Genomic DNA, 27,383 nt, shown 5'->3' with positions numbered 1-27,383 from the left:
TACATTGCACTAATAAATAGTTAAAAGATTTCTCGAAGTAGATAAAATCATCACCAGAATTATGCGCCAATTTATTTTAATTTTATTTAATGATTGTAATTTGCATGCTATCCCTAATGGCTGATTAGGAGTGAAATAAACTGGTAACACCCTCCTTTACCTATTTTTTTTTTAATAAAGTAAACGTTTCAAAGAGTTGTGAAACTGTCCTTAGGCCATAAGTGTGCACTGCCGGCTGCATGCAGTAGGTTGGAGGTAGCCCGAGCTAAGTGTTTCAGCCTACGAGCGCACTCTACATTTTATTATCTCTTTCCTTTGAAGTTAAGAGCAAAGGTGTTGAACTGAGAAAGGCCTTTGCGTCACTTGATATTTTTCAAGTTCGATAGGGAAGGCTCCTTATAGGCACAGAAAAATAGATCATGGTAAGGATTTCTCTAATATTGCTTCTTTTAAATACACACTAAATACTAGGTACATAGGTTATCCCAAGGTATTAAGTAATTAAATAAAGCTATGGGAACCCATAGCTTTATTTAATTACATTTAACATTTTCTTGTAGTATAAGTACTAGAACATATTATATGTACAATAGTATAATCTTGAGAAACAGACATTACACTTTCTTTTATATTTAAAAAATTTTCGTCATACATTTTGTGCTCCCATGTTACTTGACCTTTCTTTTAATAAATATTTTCGGCACAACATACATATGTCACTTCAGCGTCACTCGAAACTACATATCGGACCCCTGTCAAATGACACGGTGAAGTGGAAGAAACTCACATACAATGCCGACCTCACATATTTAAAGTGGGGCAAGATATGTAGTGAACAATAAGATTTATATGTACACGTGTAACCCTACATCTTGGATTGTTGTAAATCAAGTATTTTCTCTACAATGAAATGAGACGAAACATACTAAAGATTTGTAAAATGTTTACGCTGGATCACAAAAATAACGCTCGCACTGAAACAGCCAAAAAGAAAAGATTTCTCATTTTGATATAAAATGAGTAAACGATATTATCAAAAGCTTTACCGTCTAAATATCATAAGAGGATTACATGCTACAGTGGCAAAATATTGTATATTTTTCAGCAACCATAACAAGCTTCGTCGGAAAATCTTCTTTCTGTTGTAATCAAAATAACAATTAAATAGATAGATTGATTCAATTCTTCCTTTTGTTTTTTTTTAATGTTAACACTTTGATAAATATGGAACCTTTGGTAACACCTAAAAAAGGATTTGGCGAAATAAAAATAAGCTTGTATATTCTTAAATAAACACTATTTAAAGAAAATAATTTATTTAAATCTATTAAGATGTAAAAAAAGAGCCAGAAATTAAATGTAAGCGTACATAACGTTTCCATGTTTATGTTTATAATTATTTTACTTTAACAAAATCTACCACAGCAAAAAGGTGCAAAGGTAGTTAAATAATCGCAAATACAACTTGAAATTTGTTTAGCTCACAAGTCGGGGCTGCCACGAGACGAGACAGCCGGCAGCCAGCTGAGACACTCAGTGTTCCTCTAAGAATACGCGAGGGAACAGACAACAACTTTTCTAATAATAATCTCCACTCCACAGAGCATTAAAGGACGGCTAGGGCCAGAGCGACCGACCTTGCTCTGTGTTCAACTTTAACACACTATTATCAGCTAGACTGGATGCTAGACTGCGTAGAGGGGTGACGTCAAGCGCCAGAATAACAATCTTTTTGAAAAGACTATATTTTATCCTAAGTACATTATAATGGCAAACGTGCTTTTCATACACAGCCTAGTCAATATCAATAAGTTATATGGTATATCATGTTTTAATAACATGACAACAGGTGCTATTCAGTTGTGGATTATTTTACGCATTATATTTATTCCTGAGGATGTTCTATTTATAAATACTGTGCTTCAAATAAAATTTATAACATAGGTTTGTTTAATATACCAAACAATAAAAATGTTAATGTATTCTTTTAGTATTTCTCGGGTAGAAGCCATCCATCTTATCTAGTAGATAGTCACGCACGTGATCTCCGTAGACTAGCTACGAGCCGCTACGCCGTAGACTGCTACGAGTGAATTGTGGTGATTTTTTTAGCTCCTCCTCTGCCAACGACTTTACTTGCGTGTAAATTGTAACCTTTGCACGAAAACCTTACCCGTCTGAATGTGCAGGTACCCTCATGCTGTTTCCCTCACTATAAAAGCATTCGTTAATATTTAAACTCATAAGTTTTGTACATTAGTTATGTACATTAACATAACTTTGAAAATAGCCATTGGCCAGGTTGGGATTTGATTATCTGTCTTTCTGCCCATTACGCGTTTTAACCGAGCACCTTACCCATTCGACCACCAAACTGAGAAATAACTATAGTATTTTGTATCACATTATGTTTGTCATGCACATCTGTTTGTATAATATTATAAACACGAGTCGTGGTGGGATGTTGACATACATTCGCATGTGTACAGTTGTACCAGTACAATTACTGTTTGGATATCATTGCCATGAAAATTTAACGAGTTTGCGCAACTCTGTCACAAAATAAAGACAATACGTAAATAAAACATCTTTTGAGTAGAAAAAAAAACACAGTCGTGATAAATAGGGAAAAGGGACACTAAAGAGATTTTGTTGAAAGTCAAAGAAGGGTCTACAAGAGAGCAACGCGAGAGCACTGCAGCACGAACATGATTCTCGATAACAGAAGGTCGGTACAGCCATGAGTGGTGATGGCATTGGCGTGATAAGTATGTCACGACTCTATCTCTTACGGGGTAGATAGCGCCAACAGTAGCAACAAGACAAACAGGAACGTACACATCAATTTCAAATTTCTATATCAGTTAGTCAACCAGTTTCCTATTTTATACATACATAAATAAATCACCACTTTATATAAGAGCAGATAGATATGCGGTTTTTGATTGCAGAGTCCTTTTTGCTATTAATGATATTATTTTGCAAGGGCATGTCCAAAGTCGAAAATTCTATTGCATTTCTGTGCCCTCTTTATTCTGTACCGATGGTGCACAGCCCAAATGCTGATACTTACTTATGTACACAGCATACGCGTGTTTATTAATTAGCCCCGGCTGTGAGAGGGTCGGGAATATGTTTTTGTGTATTGTGAAGTGCGAAGGACATACATATCACGTATTTATCCCTAGCGGGTTAAACAGAGCCAACAGTCTTGAAAAAACTGATAGGTCATGTAAAGTTAAATAGCATTGATATTCAAATAGTATATAATACTGTATTATGAGATACATACATACACAATTAAAGCGTGCACCATAGATTCCAGAATAATATATGACTACTACTCGCAGCTTCACCCGCGTAAATTAAACGCTATCTAAAAAAGGCGACAAATTTCACGCCATCTACAAAATATTACAGGTTTTCTGCAAATCCCACGGGAACTTTATTTTTTACCGGAATAGAAGGTACCTTTTGTTCTTCTCCAGACTCTTTATTATTTATACATGATATTTCAAGAAGATCAAATCACTAAATCTACAGAATTAATCATCTTGAAATATCACGTGACCCGTGAAGAGGTAACAATCAAATAAACTTAGATTCGCATTTATAATATTTCATATCATATTTCAGTTGGGATAGAAGTAAGATCTAGTAAATGTACCGTCGCAACTGATGGTACTCAATCAACATCACCAATCACTATAACGTTTTGAGTTTTGTTTGACAGCTTACAATTGCGCAGATAACTGCGTGCATTGAAAGATGACAACAATTCTTTCCTATAATTTCACAGATTATGGTACTGATCAAAATTTTGTGTAATATTTAATGCTTTTATAACACTTTATTTTAACCTAAAAATGTCCTAATCGCATTTAGGCGCTCTTTCATACAATTTTACGTTGACCCAAATAGATCAAATTAAGTAGATCTCTTCATTATATCCCAAAAATATAAAGAAAACCGCTAAATCCAGCAAAAGCTAAATAGCTGTATATAAAACAAAAGTCAAAAGAATATGTTTTCGTTTATAGCCGGGACGTAGAATATGTATCAGGATATAACGTTTATTTTACTCGTATTTCGGAGCGGAGCGCGACGACCTATCTAGTTGAGTGCTGAATTTAATTCATGTCTTTGAAGACGTAAACATATTTCAAATATAAAGTTGAAATGAAGCGGAAAACGTTGTACTACTTAGATATATAAATAAGGAAATAAATGAGAGTTTGTTTGTGTTGTAAAATTTAAGCTGAAATATTCTTCATTAAAGCATTAGATATACGAACGCACCACACTTTTATTATTTACCAGCGGCAACTACATATTCCCTTTAATATGATTTATAAGTCACAAGACTCATGTAGGTACTACGTTAAGCAGATATAACATTACTATTACATCATATCAGAAGCCTGTGTAAACGGTATAAATACAAAACACATAGGCAAGAGAAACGGTAACGAGATACTTGATATTAGTTTAGTTAAATATTTCACTTATTTGCAGTGCTGGTGAATAATTAACAAGCATTAATTAACAAACACACGAATTTTGTCTGGAGGTCTTTTTTAACTTACACACGATCCTTGCGATGCGATCCTTTTTTAAACTATATTTTTCCTACTGGCTTTAGTCCCGGTTGCATCCTCACCACTCTGGGGAGCCGGGGGTAAGCCCTCGACCATAGATCCTGGATTGGGTATGTCAGGTTTTTACACGAAGCAACTACCAGCTGACCTTCGAAACCATTGCAGGTGAACCTAACCCGTATATGGTTGCACACCCAGTTGCCTGAAATGTGCACGTTTCCTCACGATGTTTACCCTCACCTTAAGAGCATAGGTTAGTATTCAAACTAATGTACATCACTTCGAAAATAGTCATTGGTGGTGATGGAATTCGAACCGGTGCCATTATGCGCAACACGCGTCTTAACCGGGCACCTTACCGATTCGACCACCGACCTTCTTTTCACTTGTCTTCTACTATATACGACAATAGAAATTTCATATTATACTATAAAGTATAGGAATGATATGTCGTCGTCTTGAATCGCACGTAGTTGTCAGGATGTCTTATAAATCTCAGAATTGACATGAAATATGGAACCAGGATGGTGGTTTAACTATCAGTTGAGCCGATAACCACATCTATAATCCTAAATAATTCTAATTTCACGCATCTTAGGTCATGTATATTTGGAAGCCTTATATCTAACATTTTTCACCTCGTCTAAACGGAAATAAAAAAATTAAAATTTATTTGGACTCACCTTTCTGTTGTATCGCTCCAGTTCCAATATCCACCATTAGAAAAGTCACTAGAGTCAGTAACCACATCGAAGAGAACATTTTTAGTCCGTCTTTTGCACTTTTTCAATTTATTGCACTATTTAAATAGACACTTTATCAGATGTTATAATAATCCTTAAAAATTAATAATATAAATCAGTTTATATTAAAGTAACAGTATGAACTGTACAATTTGTAAATTTTGTTTGTAATGAATAAATACATATAATGTTTAGTTGTTCATTATATATACATTCAAATATTTAACAAGTAAATCCCTTCAAATAAAATTTGGTTTTTATTTTACAGAATTTCATGCTTGATCTGAAATATCAAATAGATATAAAATTTACTTCTAATATGTTGCTACATGCTTGATTTTGGGATCAATAAAGCTGTTTGCGTATTCTACACGACTCTGTTATAACTGAAGAGCTAAACTACATTATAGAACAGACTATTTCAAGTACATTATGTCAAGGCAGAAGAAACTACGAATAAGACTTTAATATTGTTACCTAGATAAAATCAATGACAGGTTATTACTTCATTGGCCTTATTATTTTTATGAGAAATTACCTCACAGATTATTTGAATTGGATAGGAACTTCATTATACATGATGAAAGCATCAATTATAAACACATTTTATTGATTTCGAAAAGTAAGTAGGCATTGAAATTTACTAGTACCTATTGTTACTTCATGTTTTCATCATACTGATTAAAAATCCAAAGGTAAGTAGAAGAATAGAATACATATTGAGATCTTCGTCAATTTCTCAATGACAATCCTTTATTTGTATCAGATTGAAAGGATTATCGGAAATACATACTTCTGGGACTTAAACCCATCGCAGGTAATTGTGTTGGGGTTTTCCGAAGTTATTTATCTTGTTTGTCCCGTCTGACTGTTTGCCTGCAGGCACCTCATGTAGATAAGCAAATACGTTTTCCGATTATTGGCGCTGTTGGAAGTTCGAGAAAACCAATTTTCCTCAATTCAAACTTGTGTAGTATATATAAATGTTTTACCCGAATGACCGATAGGGAATACTGAAATGATAGTTGATGGAATTACTATCTTAAGTACCTCCAGAGAATTAGGGCACTTTTGGTTTACGCCCCTATTTGTGAATAATATATTATAATGTTAGGGCATGTGAACTTTATGTGTAACCTATTGACCATTAAAATTAAAGAAATTATTTTCATTTTATTTTATACATTTACTTTTTATAGCACCTATAATTATTATCTAGCTGTGCAGTTCTCGGCGCTTTAGAATAGGACCATTCCATATAATTAATTCATCTAACGCAGCTTGTACCACTATGTGATATAGATTACGTTCTCCTGCGAAAGGTTGCGGAGAGTAGATGAGAGCCGAGCTCTTCTCCAGAGAGGTGAGGATGTAACCGGGATTCCTACCAAGGTTATATGTTTGCATGTACGTATGTACATGAAAAATCTTAAAACAAGCTCATGTTATGAAACCTAACTTAAAGTTTTTGAGGATATTTTTAGTAATGCTCAATGTTACTTTGGAAAAAGAAAAGTCAAAAAATGGACTCCCAAGGTCCAGGAGTACAGTGTCGGAGGGTGCAACTGGGAACACGATGAAAGAGAAGCTGTTACTTAAATGTTGTCTACCGCTTAACGCTTTAAAAGAGTTGAGAATGCAAACAGAGAAGAAAAATTATGCCGAACTGATGACCGTACATGATGGTCTCTATATATCCGTGTAATTGTCTGAATAAATAATAAACATATTATGATAGGAATAAATATGATATGTTATGACAGAAAAAAATCATTATTATTGCAAGAAATTAAAATTATAACTGCTGTTAGTACAATTTACTATTAATTAGAAAAGGACTTTCCTATTTATTTACACATACTAAAATAAACCATTAACCGGTATTTTAATACCAAATATAAACCCCGTTAAACTAGTACCCACCTAAGTAAATAAATATAAACGAAGTCATAATAATTAACTTCTCTACGTTTTGTTTTAGTAACGTAGATTTCAGAACTTAATAGCTTTTAATAGCCCTTTTATTTGATGGATAGCATGTTACGTATGTAGGTTAAAGTAGAACAAATGCCAATGCAACACAGTCACTTAATATTCATAACTTTTAAACTCCTCTTTCGAAAATATTACCGTATTTTATGCACCAAAGGAAAGTTTTGATTGTTTTCTGCCGTAACTATAGTCCTAGTAAAATCCTATCCAGTTTATATTTAGTTTAATGTGCTATACATTCAGCAAACTAAAGCACTGAATCAGTTGAGCACAAACCTACGGAAATATATAACAAAGGAAAATTAATTTTTATTTCACTTTATTATTTATTTTTGCTCCCGCTTATAAAGTTTTAAGTTTAATCTTAGTAACTAAATTGTAATGCACTTGCTGAACAGTAATTAAGATCCTACAAAGTATTATGTTATTATTTAGTCTATAATAAAAATTATATGATCGTGCCTACACACGTGTCCATTGAACCGCGCGTACTGTCGTAGCCTCGTAGCGGGCGCGGCTACGGCGTAGCAACCGCGTCTACGACACGTAGCAGACTGCCGTAGCCCCGAGATATTCGCGCATCAATCCCTGGCTGCACCGCTCCCCTAAATTTCAGAGAACATCATCAATTTATGATGTATTGCTTCTATTGCTGCCCTAATATCTTAATTTGATATGTGTTACAAATAGAGCCCGCGATGTACAACGTGTTCTTAGGTTTGAACGGATGTGTGGTCGCGACATATGGGAATATTGTGTTAATAGCAAGCTGCCAGTCACTGGATTACCTGGCGATTGTGTAGATTAATGTTTCTCTTGCTTTGTCTCTAATGCGATTACAGAATATTATCGCCGTGCATTGTTCGCTATTCTGTCATGTCTAAATGGAGGTTTAATTATAAGACAATCGCATAATGACTGTAAGCGGCCTCGTCAACTTGAGCGACGGCTTTCCTACTTGTTTGTGACGGAAGAGGCTTTAGATATAATAAACTTTATTTATGACATAAAACTAGCTTATGCCCGCGATTTCCCCGCGTGTATGTCGCTTATCGCGTAACATGTGAAAACTATAATTATCCAGACCTAAGAGACTTATAGTTAATTCAATTTTTCAATAGAGACTGCAGTGTGATTTTATCTTTATTGATATCGATAAAACAAAGTTGATATTCTAGTTTTAAAATTGCTCCTGATTATACGTAATCTACTTGTGAAAACCGCTTTCAAATCCATTGAGAAGTTTCGATGTTACAACGTGCCAGACAGAAAGCCAAAATCCCGTAATTTTTTTTTGTTTTGGTATCCGTTACTAGATTTTTACTGAGTAAATATTGATTACAAAAAGGCAGGTCGAAAATATTTAGCTTGAGAAGTTTTTTGATTAATTACTGTCTGTGTTTTCGATTAAAGCAGTTATTAAACTAAAAACATTTTGTACGAGCCTTTTTGACGGCCTCTGTGGCGCAGCGGAAGTACGCTTGTCTGTGACACCAGAGGTCCCGGGTTCGAATCCCGGCCAGGGCATGATGAAAAAAGAACTTTTTCTGATTGGCCTGGGTCTTGGATATTTATCTATATAAGTATTTATTATAAAATATAGAATCGTTGAGTTAGTATCTCGTAACACAAGTCTCGAACTTACTTCGAGGCTAACTCAATCAGTGTAATTTGTTCCGTATAATATTTATATTTATTTAATATTTTATGCCATGTATAAGTTATTACGCACACTTTGTATAATGTCATCCTGTTACTTTAATATCAGATTTTGATCATTATAGTTTATTTTACTTACCTATCATGAGCGTAAATATTATTTTGTTAGACTCTTATTAATAATAAGAGTCTTATTAATAAGACTCTTATTAATATTAATAATAAGAGTCGAACAAAATAATACAAACAAAATTATATTTCAAAAACAAGTCATTATAACATATTAAAAACTTGCAGGTATATTGAGTAAGCGCTTTATTTTTCTTTAAGTTTAATGTGGCAGCGGCAGTCGCCTGACGGTGAAATAAAAAGTCACGATCTCAATCCCGGGCGAGCAAAGCGGTGAGAGTAATTATTTACAAATAAAAATAATGAATTCGAAGAATAGGGAAGAATAAAGTAAAATTTCATGACGAAATCAAGTATCCGAGAATACGCACACAATTATATATTATTATTACACAAAATGAACAGAGTGGATAAGATCCAATATATTTATCGATCGTTTACATTTGTAAGTTTTATGACTATCACTTTCACTAAAATTATAAAGTTGTTTTTAGAATTTATTTCTCTGTCTGTATGTGCTTATCTTGGTAAATTGTGGTCATATTATGTTTGTATTTGAAATGTCGGAAAGATGGTTTTGCGTCGCTAGTTTACCATAAATCTGACGCTTATATGTATTGTATACAAACTTTTGAATTACTCACCGTTTTTATTGTAATAATATAAATCCACGTGTCAGTTTATAAGCTTTCTCCTGTTTCTTTATTTTCGATATCGCAACGTTTCGATTAACGCTGGCACCTCTTAATTAGGTCATAGCCGATCCCAGGCAATGCGGTGGACGGGATTAAGAAAACAATTACTTTGACCTAGTAACGTTAAAAGCTCTTGCACTTTGCAGCAGACTGCACGGAGATGCGGAAGATTAATTATTCTCTTTTTTTTGGAGGGAAAACATACTACTTTAAAGTAAGGAGCTGAGCATTTTGGAGTACGTGAATTCTTCTTTATTCTGAAGCAGATACCGTTAGGATTTGTTTAGATAGATGCGCCTGTTCTCTTAGTTGCCTTTTACAACATTCATGGGGAAGTTATGGAGCGGTCCTATGCTAAAGTGCCGGAACCACATGGCACCTGTAATTTAGTATACTTAGTTCTGTCACTATAGAAATCAAAGATGAACTTGATCTGATATAAAATACAGGATAATTTTGAACAGTATCTGAATCATCTGTGAAAATTAGCATTGCGAAACTGATGAACTTTTAGTCTCTTCGAGACTCCATGCTCTGTCTACCCCGAGGAATAAAGACATAATATGACTGTTTATATCAAAATATAGCTAAGTACTAAAATGAAAGTCAGCCTGTAGACTTAACTAATAAAATGAAAATTTTTAAAATGAGCAACAATCTTGAATTTCGAGACAACATTGCGTTATCTTGCCAAAGACACGCTAAATTATTGGAGCCATCTCGGGTAGGGTTATCTTAACTTCGGGCCAGACCTAAAGGGAATTAGACCGCCTACCGATGATAATAAATCTCGGCCACGATAGGCGTGGGCGTGATAATGTTTATTTAGGTATATTCTTCATACATATAACCGTTTAACGGGGTTCTGTGCCTGTGGAAATTAAAGATCAGCTCAATATTTTAGGTTCATTTTTTACAGTAACAAACAAATCTTTCGTCTATGGATAGGTACGAGTACTTACTACATATTAGTTTTGGTTATAAAAGTTAATATCTACCATGTTTATGGTCGTATGCAAGTTGGTTCACGATTCATAGGCGAAGAGCTAATGGAAATCATAAATCTTCTTATATGTATAAGTATCAAGTTTAACTTACGCTTAGCATCAAAACGCGAAACCACACATCGTTACTAATTATCACGAAAGTTGGTTGCTCATAATAATCAATATAAAAGTTGAAACATCGCGTTGTGTAAATAGCATACATACATACATAAAATCACACCCTTTTTCCCGGAGGGGTAAGTGTTGACTACATCTTTTCACTTGCCACGATCTCTGCATACTTCCTTTGCTTCATTCACAATTATAACTCTTTTCATGCAAGCTCGTCGGTTTCGAGTAGGTACTCTTGACCTGACCCTTTGCCACGACGTCCTTAATTTGATTAAGATACGTTCGTCTAGGCCTTCCCACTCCGACCTTTCCCTCCTTGTATATTTGCTTACTGTAAATAACAAAGGAATATAACAACTCTTAATATTAAAATTTAATAAAGGATCGCAATATTTTGAAAAGAATTGCACTGCTCGGTCGTGCCAGACTTCTGAAAAATGTATATTGTAAATCCGTAAACAAGATGCATTTTTCGCTTGAAAGAGAACTGAAATTTGAATGCACAAAAGTGTGAAAATAAAATAGCAGCGAGTCGATGAACAGTTCGTGCGCTATGCAACCATTTCGTCGCCTTGGCGCCGCGGGACCGCGGGAAGATTCATTCCTACGATGTACCTACCTAAACAATAAATATTCACGTACACAAACGTTGTTTTATATCATTGAAAATACGTAAACCACTATCGCTCATTCAAGAGTTATTTCGATGTGATGAGATGTAGGCTTCAAAGCGCCGCTAATGACAGGAAGTAAAAGTATAATGCAAATGATCTTAAGTATTTGAAAATTTCAATATACTTTGTGCTAGTGCATTTGTATTTTAGTCGGGTCCTATGATAATTAAAGAGAGTACTTTACATTGTTTTTAATATTCTAGAAACCATAAGATGAAAGCACTAAGGAAATCCATTTGTAAATGAGTCAAGCCCATTCCTTAAAGATAAAACCAACAAAAAATAGAAGTCTGAATGTATTCCGGTTAAGGTTTCTTTTTTTGTTTTGTGTTATATATTGAACTAGCTCTCGTTCTTTTCGCTCTTCGCTTCGCTCCCTTAGGAATTTCTTTCTTAACCTTTATTACTTCTGCAGGTATTTATATTATATATAATCTATGCTAAATTCAATCAACATCGGTCCAAAAATTTTGAGTTTATTTGTTACAAAAATACAAATATATGTATAAAATAAGATATAAGTAGTACTGAAACACTAGTCTTTCATCAATTATATCATTGAGAACCATTCAGTCAGTACTGAGTGTATCCGAAGCCTAATCGTGGTGATGATCGGAAAAGTTCTGACACATAAATTGGCAATTTCCGCGGCTCTCTGCCGTTGACCACTTTGCTTTGCTCGTCTTGCAGTGGCCAATAATGACGCTCATTAGGTACTTGATTTTGAACATCCTCACTATCACGGTAAGAGAAAACATTCAGGCAAGCAACTAGATATGTAACCATCATCCAATAAGGGTTAGATTCCCCTGCAAAGTACCTAGTTGTGTAAAAACCCTGAATCACCCAATCGAGGATCCATGGTCTTCACCCCGGGCACATCCAGATTTTCTGATTCGTCCCAACAGTATTAAAAATCTCAAAAGCCACGGAAGTGACAGATGGGATTTTATCTTATTGGAGTAGGACAGCAGCATGTTATCGCAGTAAAAAATTCTGTTTGTTAATAGGAAAATATGATATTGTCCATACTTTCTCTTTAAAAATAATTACCATCTGGGAAAGACTCTACTTACACTCCACATATTGTATAAAATTCACACGCTGCAAAATTTTGGTCATTATAATAATTGAAACAGAATTGCAATGAGCTTCCCTGGCTCATACGAGGCCTAAAATATATTCAAAAAGATATATGTTATGTACAGCACAATACATGCATATTGTGATGATTAACTCATATAACATTATAATGCAAATTAGTTAATACACAACGTTGGCCTAAGTTTTAAGTCTTAACTGTGTTTAGATTTTTAAACTTGTAATACGATCTCTGGATTTATTCTATGAACTTACAAATTACACAATAAACAACTAGAGCTACCATGAATACTCAAATAGAGAGCATAAATTAAAACGATAAGAATCACTAAACAGAAAAGTTTTAACTGTTCGTCTTTATTTAAGTAAATGACACACTTCTTAGACGAGTTAGTGAAAGAGAACGACGAAAGTGAGAGATAGAACCGACCGTACAAACTTCTCAGATAATTTTACGGCTACACATTTCAAAACGTCATTACAAGAAAGGCCTTCTTTTCCAGAGTCTAGGATATACAAATCCGTAATATAGGTCTGCAGGTCACTCGAGTGCAAAACCTTTAGGCATGCGCCAACTTAATGCAGTTCAAATTTATCGAGTAATATTTTTTAGAACAAATTAATCTGTTCAGTTTTGTCGCGCCGGGCCGCTTGGAAACTTTCCAGCCAGTGATATGTATGAGGTAGACGCGACGTCTGAGCCTGTAATCGCATGGACACACTATATGAGACGTGAAAGATTGCCCATTCAGGCGTTTAGTTATTACTCTTGACGTAAAATAAAATCTTTCGAGACTTTCCTCTTTTTTAGGAATTCCAATGCGGTATTTTCAAGATGTACTATAACAAAATCGTCGTCCTCTTTTCTGTTTTATAAAGAACCTTTTCCGAGACGTAATTTTAATAAGAAAATGATGCATGTCTCAGAGAGGCTAGCGTAATAACGAATTCAGTTGGGTCGAGCAATGTCGAACAACAAACAATTTACATGTTTCGCTCAGGGAACTCCATAAAAAGGTCGTCTTGATTGAATTGTACGAACATTTGGTCCTCCTCCCTTCATACATATTTATTGAAAAATTTTAACGAAGCGTCAACATAAGTACCTATGTCCACGTTTACTTACTTTTAAATATTCTTCTTCCTCCTGGATTTAGTCCCAGTTGCATCCTCACCTCTCTGGAGAGTTGATTGGTATGCCTTTGACCATGGATCCTAGATTAGGTGAGCCAGTGAGACTCCCTCTGATCTCCGCAACCTTTGCAGGTAAACCTTACCCATATTGGATCCATGGTTACATCCAATTGTAGAATGTGCATGTTTCCTCACGATGTTTTTCCCTCACCGTAAAAACATCTACTATATATAATATTCAAATAGGCCGCTACATTTATTTTCCTGCACTTTCCACATTTTGTATCACTGACTTCATAATAAGTCATGCTCACAAATCGATATTGGCAGGCACAGTTTTACCGGCTCAATTAAAAGTTTCCGATGAAGGCAGCATGCCCTCTAGCGGTAATTGCAAGTGTCACTCATTGCCGCCTTTCGCGCTACAAAATTTTAACAAAGGCTATTTCAAACGAATCCCATCCTTACTAATATTAAATAAATTTTATTGCTAAAGTAAGTCACTCGATTATATTTCAGTGCTATTTACTTATATTATTATTTTTTTTGCACCAATCAAAGTGCGCACATATAATAGTTAAAATATTACTTGTAAAGACTTCAAATGTGCATCGGAGTCAAAATACATATTATCACAAATATTTAATTATATTCTTTGTACGTCAGAAATATGTTCAATAAGCCCCAATATTTTATTAACTTGGCTGAAACAATGTTGAAACTTTAAAACTTTTTAGTCTGGCAAACTTATGTAAAAAACATATAATGAAATGTGTCTATCTGAGTTTTAACTCGCAGCCTAAGTCTACTAGGTTGCTGTTATGGCGAGCAATATAAATGCAACAAAAGTTGCCTAACATGTAATTTTCTTAAATAAGTACTTTCAAAAGCCGCTCACGCAACCTTTAGTGCTAATGTACATATAAAAAAGACGAAAAATACTACACAGCTTACTTGTATAAAGAATAAGGATTTATTCGAATAGGTACCTACTGTGTAATGAATTATTTTGCGCTGAAATGTATAAAACAGATTTTCCACTAGCGTAATATTAATATGAAAGTTATGTTCCATAAAATATTACATTGCTGCCTTTACTCTTCGCACTTACTCTGTATTTCGAGTAACTAGGACATTAGCTGCAACAAAGTAATTTCAGCAACAAATTGAGAGCAGATCCGACTGACACCTTTTTTATATTTTTTATTTTGCAATTTTTTTCATGAATTCATGCATAAGGTATCCATCTGGTTCTTTTGCCATTTGAAAAAGTGAACCAGTGGACCAGAGGCTTCACTTCAAAGGCACAAAATGAAAATATATTTATATACATACGAGTAAATAAAAATAACTAACTATAAACTACTTGGAATTCTTCTTTAAGACGATGGGCTAGCAACCAGTCACTATTTGAATCTCAATTCTATCATTAAGCCAAACAGCTGATCGTGGCCTATCAGTTTTTTCACCAGCCTCAAAGTACATATGTTCCAATCCCACCGCGGCTATTTATAAATTAAGGTCATTAGTTTAATTTTATGACATTAGATTGATTGTTACCGATTAGAGCTTCGGTGGTCGAATAGGTTATGTAGGTATCTACATTAGTTTGAAGACTAGCCACTGCTTATACCTACCTCAATGGTCAATGACAAACCCCGGGCTCCTCTCCAGAGTAGTGAGAATGCAACCGCGACTGAAGCCAGGAAGAAGATTTGCAAGTTCGACATAAAGTACAGTGGAGGCACATATAAAGGTATTCAACACGAGCAACATTTGTATTGTAAACAAACCGTAGGTGGTATACTTTTCTCCGTGGCCCACTATACACATGATGATATGAAGGTAATAAAAAGCGCTCACTCCGTTTCACACTGTACACGGTATGATCACTTTGTAACGTCGTATTTACTTTTATTACAGTAACTTTTATGGCTATTAACCTAGTTTTAGTTTCACTAGGGCTAGTATAAACTTACTGAATTACTTTTGTCATAAGCGTACTTAAATTAATTCCATTCTAGTTGTTAAGCTTTGTAAGAATTAATGAATACTTAATACGCGGCTCCGCTCGCGGGAATTAAGCGGCACCTACAAAGAATTTTTTGTGTTGGTGCCAAAAGTGACTAACGTTCCTACTATATTGTTGAAAACACAAAAGTATTAAATTGCAAAAATTCATAACCATTCGTTAATAAAACCTTGAATGAACGTTGAATAAGGTCAGTGCACAAATATAAGATGACTTGTAAGAATCTGTGAACCTAAGTATTTTAAGGAAAAATCAACCCCTGGGGTGGCAACTCATAAAAAGCGGGTAATAAAGAGGCACAATAAAAATAAACATTACGTTACGATAACTCCTACTCGGTGAGCTTTTTATCGCGTTTTATAAAGCAGGTTTATGAATTGAATAGCCGAATCTTTGGCGTAGGTACACAATATTTTATTGCGGCACAAAATGTAAAACATACAACGTTGATTTTTCTTTCTCTGGACAACATAACTCTTTACAAAATAATTTTATTTTGTTATATTGTATATTTACAAATTGTGTGTATACGAAAATTATTTTTAAATTAACAGGACTAATTATTACCGCAAGTCTATTTTGAGTAATCTAAACGTTTAAATTTAATTCAAGATTTCATTGACCACAGACGACCTACAAAGACATTATACTTCGACGACTTACTAAATTACTATGCTTCCTCTGATAATAGGATAGGCTAGTACATTTGTCACTACATTTATGCTAATCTCTTCATTTATGGCCGTAATTTACCGCAGCGGGGAATAATACCGTAGGAACCATTTTATAATGAATTGCGCATATCTGTCTTGCAACCAAAATACATTATCCATACCTACATAATAAAACAGTAAGTAACTGAGTGACGACTGCATATATCTGTAGGTATATGAGCAGCAGAAGTCAAAGGTGCGGTTTTTAGAATTTCTGTCTCTACGTTGTTTTGTACTCGCATTTTTCAAAAACTATACCTATTGTTTGGTCAAAAAACTAGCATACATTTATTATAGGAAGCATAGTTAGGTTATCAGTTTAATTAGTAAGATTCGAACTCGCGGTCATCAGCTAGTATAATATTTTATGAACTTGCGAATCTTACTCGACACACCATGCATCAGGCATACATCGCGGGCGCAGACTCCGTAGTCCCATAATGCTGCTTATCTTGAAGATATTTGTCATAAACATCTCATATATCCTACTCGAACAAAATCATTTATAGCTTCACTATAAGTACTGAAATGGTACTAGCGTAACTGAGAAGTACGTAACTTAGACGTATTCATTTTATCGTTAAGTTAACTTATGATTATGAATTGTCCTCAAAATATTTCGTTTTTTTTTATGATTCTGCTTAAATTATGCAGCGAAGTTGAATTACTGCGAATAGTTTTTTCTGGTTCTGTCCTTACCTTTCAGTCTAAAAAAATATAGACGTTAGACAATAAAAAATGGTGGTCGTTTTAGCTGAAATATAAATAAGGCACATCGCTGTACGTTGCAGGTCAGTGAGTCAGAATGGCCGGCAAGCGAGTGGAAACAAGGTCCTTTAATTGATTCGATGCGAGATTGCCCGGGCTGAGATAAGCGCACATTTTTTACCGGACCTTTTGTTTAAAAAATGAAGACTTACCCGTCGGCGGGAACCGTAAACAGAACCCTTTTATACCAATGAAGCTTTTAGAAATGTTGTGAATAATTCTATAGCAACGGAAATTCCCTTAAATTTAATATGTACGAGTATTTATTTTCGCTTTTGTATACGTTGAGCTGCCGTGACGCTTTGAAAGCTGGCGCTTCGAAAGCTCTCTTTGAAATGTTCCTCTAAAGTTAAGGCTGTTTTCTAATGCAACATTGATATGTACTAAACATTTACGTACTTGGGTGTCATTTTAACTTTATGGAAGTCATCTTTAAAAATGTGAAAAAATCACTCTTCTTGTAGCTTGTTACAGGAAAGGCTTTGAATAAGTTCGAATTCTCTTTTGAGGCGAATGGATGAAAACCTGTCATTATCTCTATTAATCCTATCTCATCATTTAGCCATCCAGCTAAACGTGGCCTTTGTCTTGTACTTGTATCCAACATTAATTCTGTCTACCCTGTTGTGAGAGATAAAATGTGGTACGTGTTAGTACTAGCTATCGATCGTAAGTAGGAACATTAACACCTTAGTACTATTAAAAACTTTATTCTTTTGTCTATCTAAATTGGGTATGAGTCCATTATAACCGACCTATGCAGGAAAAAAGATTGCGCCAAAAAGAAAATCTTTGCAGCAATCGTGAATGTAGGTACTATATAGCTAGTTTTATCGCTGACCGATGATATAAAAATCTTTGCTTCGCTCTTTTCTGATAGATAGCGTTTCGTTTTCTTTATAGCATCATAAAGTGGTTATACCAAAAAGCGATAACGAGCAATTTATAACACTTTAGTTAGAACGGGGTAGTCCATTCAGGCGACCTTCTTACATTATAGCGTACTATATTTTATTCAAAGCTTCACGCCTAAATATATCCTGGGTAGGTAGTGTAAATAGCTTTGAAAAATATATAAAAATTTAATTTTACGATATGTAAGTAAGTATATAGTGTATGTCAGTACATTTTTTTTTTTTTGAAAGATTTAAGGCGTTCACCTAGCAAAATTTTTTTTACCTTTTTAAAAATTTTAATTACCCATCTTGTATCTAAATAGTATTAGTATGTACCTAACACAAGAAAACAAGGTACCTACTTAACAACAGTACGCCCACAACTCATAATGTGAGAACTTTTATCAATTTTCCAGGGAATTCCGCAAAGCCCACATACGGAACCTATAGCCCAACTTCAAATATTTGGGGTGTGCGTTAATGTTTATCCGGCAATTAGTGTCCTCTAAGTAGATTTAGTACCTACCTATACCTATCATTTAGGTACCATTGAAACGTTTAAAAAAATACTTAAATATTTTTTGCAAGTATTTAAAGAGAACCCCGCCATCTAAGCCTTTAGCTTTTAATATCTATAAACGATTTTAGTGCCACTATCTCGACAAAACATAAAGTGGGAAGTTGGGAACCCCAATTTGGAGCGCTATTATTCCCGAGCAAGACCGTATAATGCGTGTTCATAATATTAAAGTGAAGGCCATTTTCATATTTTACATTCCCGAGCGTAGATAACTCGAACACACAAACGAATTAAATAGTATAAAACTTAATAATTTGTTTGGCATGTTCTGTTTTACGTGGATGGAGCCGTAGACGTATACATTTTAGTTACTATACTATAAAAAATATACTAAACTTTAAAATAAATAAGGTTACACAAATTAGCACTTACACCATCGAAGCTCTTCTGAAGTCACATTCCTTAATTATAAAGCGAATCTGTGGCAGATTAGTCGTAATCGCAAACTTAGTATTTTACGGATACCTAAGCCGTACAAGTTTGTTCCCTGGTGCTGGCACAGATTGCATTTATATTGCCATTGTGTCCCGGGAGGACTTTCGGGACATTTCCATGTACTATATCTTGATGAGCGTCAGTGGAGCAGTGGTTAGGATATAGGCATTACAAAGAGGTTGTAGGCAAAAGTATACTTTAGATTAATCTAAGAAATATACCAATGCTTTTTTCTGATGGAAATTAATTGCATTAAATGAAATTTTATATTTAAGAAAATAGTTTAAATTATATTTACCGTGAGTTATTATAATATCTACCTAACAACTAAAGAGCCCCCTAAGTTAATGCAACAAAGACAAACACCAAGAAAGTTCTTCAAACTTCAAAACCTGGAGGCTTAACAACTGGTTGCGTCCTCTCAACACTTCTTTTTCTTCCTGGCGATAATTCCGGTAACATCCTCGAGTTCCTGAATGAGTCCAGCGTGCGCCTTTGACCTTATTCCTGTAATGTGCAAGATAAAGTTTTCTACACGACGCTACACCTGACCTCTGCAACCTCTTCAGAGGAACCTCCCTGACTCTTATTGGATCATGGTATTGGTTACATTACACATCTAGTTGTTTGCATGTGCAGGTTTGGTCACAATGCTTTTGCTTGCGCATAAAAGCCTAACATGACTAATGAACATAACTTAGGCAAGATTCATTGGTAAGTGACCGGGTTAGGAGTAGGATTTCAACCTGTGCCTCTGGTCATTGTGTGGTAATTTTTTTATTTAGTAAACTTAGCAAATCAACCATAGATGCTCTAAACATGAAACACTTAATTCACTGAACTATATAAAAATGTGTGTCAGAATGGCGGGTGTACCTCACGGATTTTAATATCTGTTTTGGATTAAAAACATACTTGATGTGTACCTCAGTGTACCTCTCCTAAAAATCTGTGTACCTCCTTCTATGTAAAGATTTTAAATAAAATAGGTACACCCGCCATCCTGACGTCAGGACCGCGGGTGTACTTCTAGTTAGCAAATGTAGGTAAGTAAACTGTATATGTAGATTTGGTACCTCTTGTGTACCGGCAGAAACAAATATTAATTAAATAAAAAATATTAAGAATGCTGAGAAAATAAAAAAAAAAAAATTCTATGACGTTGTTTTTAGGGTTACATACCCAAAGGGTAAAACGGGACTCTATTACTAAGTCTCCACTGTCTGTCTGTCTGTCTCCAGGCTGTAAATAAACCGTGATAGCTAGAGAGCTGAAATTTTCACAAATGATGTATTTCTGTTGCCGCTATGACAACAAATACTAAAAATGATAGTACGGAACCCTTCGTGCGCGAGTCCGACTCACACTTGGCCGGTTTTTATTACATAAAAATAACTACAGTATTAATTACTTAAAATAAATTATATTAATGACACCTGTTACAATTAATTTATTTTTAGTTACTTATACTGTAGTTATTTTTATAAAATAAAAACGACGGCAAAGAAAAAAAAACTTTTTTTTTTCATTTTCTCAGCAGCCTTAATATTTTTTATTTATTTGATATTTGTTTCTGCCGGTACACAAGAGGTACCAAATCTACATATACAGTTTACTTAGACTACATTTGCTAACTAGAAGTACACCCGCGGTCCTGACGTCAGGATGGCGGGTGTACCTATTTTATTTAAAATCTTTATAGTACGAGATCCGGCTGCAAAATCACTACGTTCATCGCGTAGTTAATCAAACTCACATTTTAACATACATTTATGAATAGGATAATACATAGATAATAGGGTGCCAGTCAATAAGTGGCCGCAAGTAATTTTAATTAAATTATATCAAATAATTTTCCAAAAAAAATTTCGTTCACTTGTTTTTTAAATAAAATATCATCCACATCATAGAAATGTATGTGTAAAGAATTCGAAAATCAATGGGTGCCGTTTCACACTCGGCCGCAACTACTACGCAGCCAGGTGTAAACAGGTAATATTTTGGTCTATTTATACGTTCATGTCGTACACGCATGTTTTTTATATCAAATTAAAGCTAATTTTATTTTTAATATGATGATATATCGCTGCCTGTGAATAAATGGCCGCAAATTAGGGTTGCTAGCTGTTAAAAACTCGAGGTATCCGAGATAAAGTGAAAGAGAGTTAGCGCGTAACGCCACTTGTTAGACAAGGATGGCGAGTACCAGCTGTGCGAGTATTTGAAGCCATTGCGCACGCGTATAGATAGGGTTCTCAACAGTGCAGCTAAATTATTCTTATAAACAATGTTTTATTATGAAATAAATATTTTCTTATTTTCATTTTTTTTTTGCAGAATATTAATTACTTAATTATAATTTTGGAGTAAATGTAAAGTCGTTCGTATTACTGTTTGCATCGCTGGCTGAGAACCCAATCTATTGACGCGTGCGCAATGGCTTCAAATACTCGCACAGCTGGTACTCGCCTTCCTTGTCTAAGAAGTGGCGTTACGTGCTAATTCTCTATCACTTTATCTCGGATACCTCGAGTTTTTAACAGCTAGCAACCTTAATTTGCGGCCATTTATTCACAGGCAGCGATATATCATCATATAAAAAAAATTAGCTTTAATGATATAAAAAATGTATGCACGAAGCTTTAAAAGAGAAAGGAATGAAAGTGAACGTAAGTAAAACTAAAACACTGGTTTTTGAAATGGAGAAAGAAATGACAGCATGTAATATTTTGATTGGAGGAGAAAAAGTGGAGCAAGTGAAAGAGTTTGTATATCTAGGATCAAAGTTTACATCAGATGGCAAGTATGATAGTGATATTGAAAGGAGAGTGAACGCGGGGAACATGGTGAATGGAGCTTTGCATGCCTTTATGAGCAGTCAGAAACTATCCAAAAAGGCTCGACTGGCTGTGCACAGGGGCGTGTTGGTCCCGACATTAATGTATGGGAGTGAAAGTTGGGTATGGCAAAAGAAGCATGAAAGCAGAATAAATGCAGTGGAAATGAGAGCGTTAAGGAGTATGATGGGTGTGAAATTGAGTGACAGGATAAGGAACAGCGTGATAAGGGAATGTTGTGATGTGAAAGAAGATGTAGTTACAGGAATAGAAAAGGGTATGTTAAGATGGTTCGGTCATGTGGAGAGGATGAATGAAAGTAGGTTGACTAAGCAGATATACAAGGAGAGTGTGGAGGGAAAGGTCGGAGTGGGAAGACCTAGACGAACGTATCTTGATCAAATTAAGGACGTCCTGGTAAAGGGTCAGGTCAAAAGTACCCGAAACCGCCGAGCTTGTATGAAGAGAGTTATGAATGTGGACGAAGCGAAAGAAGTATGCAGAGATCGTGGCAAGTGGAAAGAGGTAGTCTCTGCCTACCCCTCCGGGAAAGAGGCGTGATTTTATGTATGTATGTATGTATATAAAAAAACATGCGTGTACGACATGAACGTATAAATAGACCAAAATATTACCTGTTTACACCTGACTGCGTAATAGTTGCGGCCGAGTGTGTAACGGCACCCATTGATTTTCGAATTCTTTACATACATTTCTATGATGTGGATGATATTTTATTTAAAAAACAAGTGAACGAAATTTTTTTTGGAAAATTAATTAACATTAATTTAATTAAAATTACTTGCGGCCACTTATTGACTGGCACCCTATTATCTATGTATTATCCTATTCATAAATGTATGTTAAAATGTGAGTTTGATTAACTACGCGATGAACGTAGTGATTTTGCAGCCAGATCTTAGACTATTACATAGAAGGAGGTACACATCAAGTACGTTTTTAATCCAAAAAAGATATTAAAATCCGTGAGGTACACCCGCCATTCTGACACACATATATAAAAACCAGCCAAGAGAGGGATGATCCTGCACACAGAGTATTATTACCTATCATTATAAAAAAAAAAACAATTGCGAACAGGGGTATATGATAACTTTGTGGTTTCTTCACAGTACACAAAAAAATTATGGTAAAAAAATAGTTTATTACAATAATAATAATGTTCCAAAGGAAACTTATTCTCAGTAAATATCTATAGGTGGTGGTCTACCAAATAAGAGCTTCCAAGAGACAGGTTGCACTAGCTGTGATAATAGATCACTGTTCTGAGGAAACAAAGGTAAAACTACAGATAAATATTGAATCATTTCATATGCATCTGGTATGTTATCCCCCTCAGAACAATATTTATACAAAATCAAACAAGGGACAGAGTTATTTACACAAATATCATACAGCAATGATGCAAAGCCTCCACCATATATTTTCACAGATGTATCAACAAATTCATGTTCAACCCAGTTTAAACTCTTAACTTTACTTTTATATGGGCATGTTTCAGTAGAAACATATCTAAATGGAGATGTTAAAATATGTTTTTTCTCATGAGCGTAACTGCTTGTTAATATGATGATATCTTTTATATTCTTCACCCGAAACCTTTCCACTATATCTTGTAAAAAAGTTCTTGCATATTTGTAAACCAATGGAGCTCTTAACTGCAATACAACAATTTTCCGTGAAGATGATTTGTAAATTTCGCAGCAACCGGAAAGATTTTCTGAATTTAGGTTGTAGGGATCATAGCCCAGAACTGGAATTAATGCTGGACTGTAAACAGAAGCAACTTTCTGCATATCCAATGAAGAAATGAGAAGGTCACAAACCAGTTGACCTACGTTTCCAACTGCTACACTGGGTACTATTAATGTGTATTCACTTAAATCAGAGTCATCTGAGAATTTCCATATATTTTTCTCAGCCATGATATAGAACTTAATTTCGCAAAAATTTGAAATCAAATATTGAAGAAATAAATAAAAGGAAATAAGCACGATATTTCCCAATTCCCAATCCCAACGCTTCTCTTTTCAGCAAGTCATCTGTCAGATGAGTTGTCAAAAATACAATGTCAAATTTTATTTTTATAGGACGGCTAATACATTTTCAATTGAATGTAGGATCACACTTCAGTTAAATTCATACGATACCCCTGTCCGATTAGGATAATCCATTCAACTTATAATGTATTCCGTGCATTGTTTATAAATTTATACCACATTCACATTGAAAAAATTAAAAAACATTGTTGTCATTGTCGTTATGTTCATTTCGTTACTTTACTGTTTGTCAAGCGGTCAAGCCACTGTCACTGTCATTCAATCAGTGGTTGATATTTCCGTTTCATTTTCATTGAAATGAAATGGATTAATAAGTTTTCTTTACCAAAACCTTTATCCATTTTAGTGTTCACAAAATGCATGTTTTATTTATTTAATCGAGTATAACTGCGAAGTAAATAAGTGAGAGGTATTTCAATATTAGCAAGTGCAAAATAATTTTGATTTGTAAATTGATTATGACCGAAACAGAAAGTGTTGACCCACAATTGCAAGATTTCATCCTAGCCGAAACGCAAAAACAACGTTTTCAGGTTAATTTTATCAATTCATTGATCGACAAATTCTATTGATTAAGCAGAAATATACCCATTTCGTGTAAATGCTTGAAAGATGAACAAATGTTATGCTTGTCTCTCGACCTTTGGCCTGCTGTGGAGTCGTTGACTGCCTACCTACGGTCTCTATTGTAATGTGTATTCAAATGTCATTTGCATTTTTAACTTTTCACTACTTTGTATTGACTACGGGTGTGCTATATTTGACTATAATTGGTGATATGTATCTGTCCCAAAGTTAAAGCTTTGTATTCCAATAATATATGGTATTCCAAATCACTGTTCATCAACTTCCCTTTAGGGTGCTAGTTGAAAATCAGCAGTTGCTCCCTGGGGCGACATGGTGCTGAGCTGTAGCCTTTTTGTGCCACTATTGCACAGAATTGGCTTATGGCTAAAATTTAAGTTTTGTATACAGTATGTCTTTATGGACATTATCAACTTGTGTGTGTGCTACAGATGAACAGATAAATGCTTTATCCATCTTATCTAAACTTGAATATCTGAAGTTTTATACCAAATAACTTTAAATTGTAATGAAATAAATGTTCCAGGTTCTGGTTCATGGTCTGACTGACACATGTTGGGACACTTGCATGGGACGTCCATCCAATCGGCTGGACTCAAAAACTGAAGTGTGCATCATGAACTGTGTGGAAAGATTTATTGACGCTACCACATTCATTACTAAACGTCTTATGAACACTACCAAATACAGATCAGATTCACCTCTTGAGTTCCAGTAACCTGAAAACTCTATACCAAAAAAATACATAATGTTTTCAAGTGTAAGAAACTTTCTGCACAGACATCGAAGGAAGTTCATTATCACCGGTGCAGTGTTTGGTGGACTGTACTTACTAACAAGCTATGCTCAAAAGAAACTCAGAGAATGGCAAGAAAAAGAAGCCAAAAAGTTTTTTGAAATGACCAGGAAAAAGCAACACTTTGAAAGTACTGAGCGCACTTGCAACCAGACTATCCTGTCGCTATCGAAAATTGTGTCAGAGAGTATTTTGAAAGTTTTGAATACTGAAGAAATTGTTCAAAAATTGCAGGAAAATCCAGATAATAAACTGGCACTATGGGAACAATTAAAGATAATGATCTTTACGAGAATCTGTGTTCTAGTGTATGCTCTCTGTATATTGCAAGTGACACTGAGAGTGCAGCTGAACGTGATAGGAGGTTACCTCTACAGGGACTCAGTGCATGAAGAGGAATTGCTTGTAGACAGCGAGCTACAAGCCAAGTATTTGTCTCTTTGTCATCATTTTGTGGGTGAAGGAGTAGAGGATTTGATCAAACAAATTGAAAAGGCTGTCAAGAAAGTTGTTGAACCTGTTTCCTTGAAAAAGAAGATTACTCTTCAGGAAGTGGAGCAGATGTTTTGGTCTATACAAACAATATTGTGCACTGACACAGCTGAGGGTGATCCAGTCAAGAAAATGGTCCACTACCTAGTTGGTCACATTGAAACAAATGAAGCAAGACTAGATACCATAGTGACAGAGACTATAGATATTTTAGAGAGCGATGAAGTGACATCTGTTGCTATGTCATCAGTCAGCAGGAGCTTCTCTGCTGTAATTGATGAAGTAGCAAATTTGTTTGCAACAAAGTCTACTCCAATGACTAAAAATGACTTGGAGATAAATGAGCATGTTGTGACTAATGGAGCTTTAAAATTAGGAGGTTCACTGGAACCATTTGTAGACATAAATAAGGTGGAGTTGCATTTTGTTAAGCTGCTACCTGTAATGAATGAACTCATCACCAAGAACACCTGCAAGGGCAATACTAACATTCCAGATTTGTTGACTCAACAGTTAACTCTCAATGACAAATTGAAACTCCTCGGAGCAAACATCTATGAAGTATTTAGTAGTGCATAGTAATAATATGTCAATACAATATTGATTCAATGATTTACAAAGAATAATGATTGACCATACCATTGATAAAATTGATGTTGGTCAATTTTATTGATCCCATATAGATACCTAGTCTTGCTAATCACCAATTACACTAAGAAATTAAATAAAGTGTATATTAAGGTTATTGAATGCCAATGGCAATAAAGGTTAAATCATCAATTTTTTGTTGATCATTGAAATGTCCATTGTTGCAGTAATTATAGAATTAGTTTGAAATTGTTTTTATAATTTTGTGGTGAAATGTTTAAAGCTTATCTGAAAAAATGTACCCAATAATTAATTGTTTTATATTAAATAATAAATTTGTTTATGCAAAAATAGTGCAGTCACTAGTTGCACATAATTGTCTCAAGAATTAAACCCTTGACTGTAAGAAAGGTGTTAAGTTCTTTTATATTTTTATTCTGCATTTTCGGGGAAATTAATAAATGTTCAATTGTACTTTCTCTTTATTTAAAATAGAATTAGCCAAGTAAGAATCTACCTTAATATCTTTATCAGTTCCTTCATATTAGTACTTCCAAAGTACAGGTGTTTGATAACTGTAGCAACAGTAATGGTTCTATCATTGACCCCATTAATTCACATATCTATTTTAATCGGTACCTGTATATCAATAATGGTAAGTTGAATATTAATACACATCAGGCATTATTTCAAATAGATAAGATAAAACACAAAATCAGTGCAAACCTTTGGTCATG

General features: G+C 34.7%; 3 protein-coding genes across 3 annotated transcripts in view; 1 reads left to right on the top strand and 2 right to left on the bottom strand.

Annotated features, from left to right (window-relative positions):
• The window catches only part of LOC106131430 (uncharacterized), a 35,404-nt gene that overhangs the window by 5,026 nt on the left and 2,995 nt on the right, over positions 1-27,383 (bottom strand). The window lies entirely within an intron of this gene.
• On the bottom strand, positions 23,250-24,167 carry LOC106131688 (proteasome assembly chaperone 2). The gene has a single exon (XM_013330860.2). The coding sequence runs from the start codon at positions 24,048-24,050 to the stop codon at positions 23,307-23,309; it is 744 nt and encodes a 247-aa protein (XP_013186314.2). The 5' UTR covers positions 24,051-24,167; the 3' UTR covers positions 23,250-23,306.
• LOC106131687 (peroxisomal biogenesis factor 3) lies at positions 24,428-27,120 on the top strand. Its single transcript, XM_013330858.2, has 2 exons — positions 24,428-24,718; positions 25,297-27,120. Exon 2 carries the CDS (start codon positions 25,519-25,521, stop codon positions 26,635-26,637), a length of 1,119 nt encoding a protein of 372 aa, XP_013186312.2. The 5' UTR covers positions 24,428-24,718; positions 25,297-25,518; the 3' UTR covers positions 26,638-27,120.

The sequence above is a fragment of the Amyelois transitella genome, chromosome 20, assembly GCF_032362555.1.
Source record: "Amyelois transitella isolate CPQ chromosome 20, ilAmyTran1.1, whole genome shotgun sequence".
In the NCBI taxonomy this organism is placed as follows: Eukaryota; Metazoa; Arthropoda; class Insecta; order Lepidoptera; family Pyralidae; genus Amyelois; species Amyelois transitella.
The sequence above is the reverse complement of the archived record's forward strand: the minus strand, read 5'-3'. Positions and strand labels throughout refer to the sequence as shown.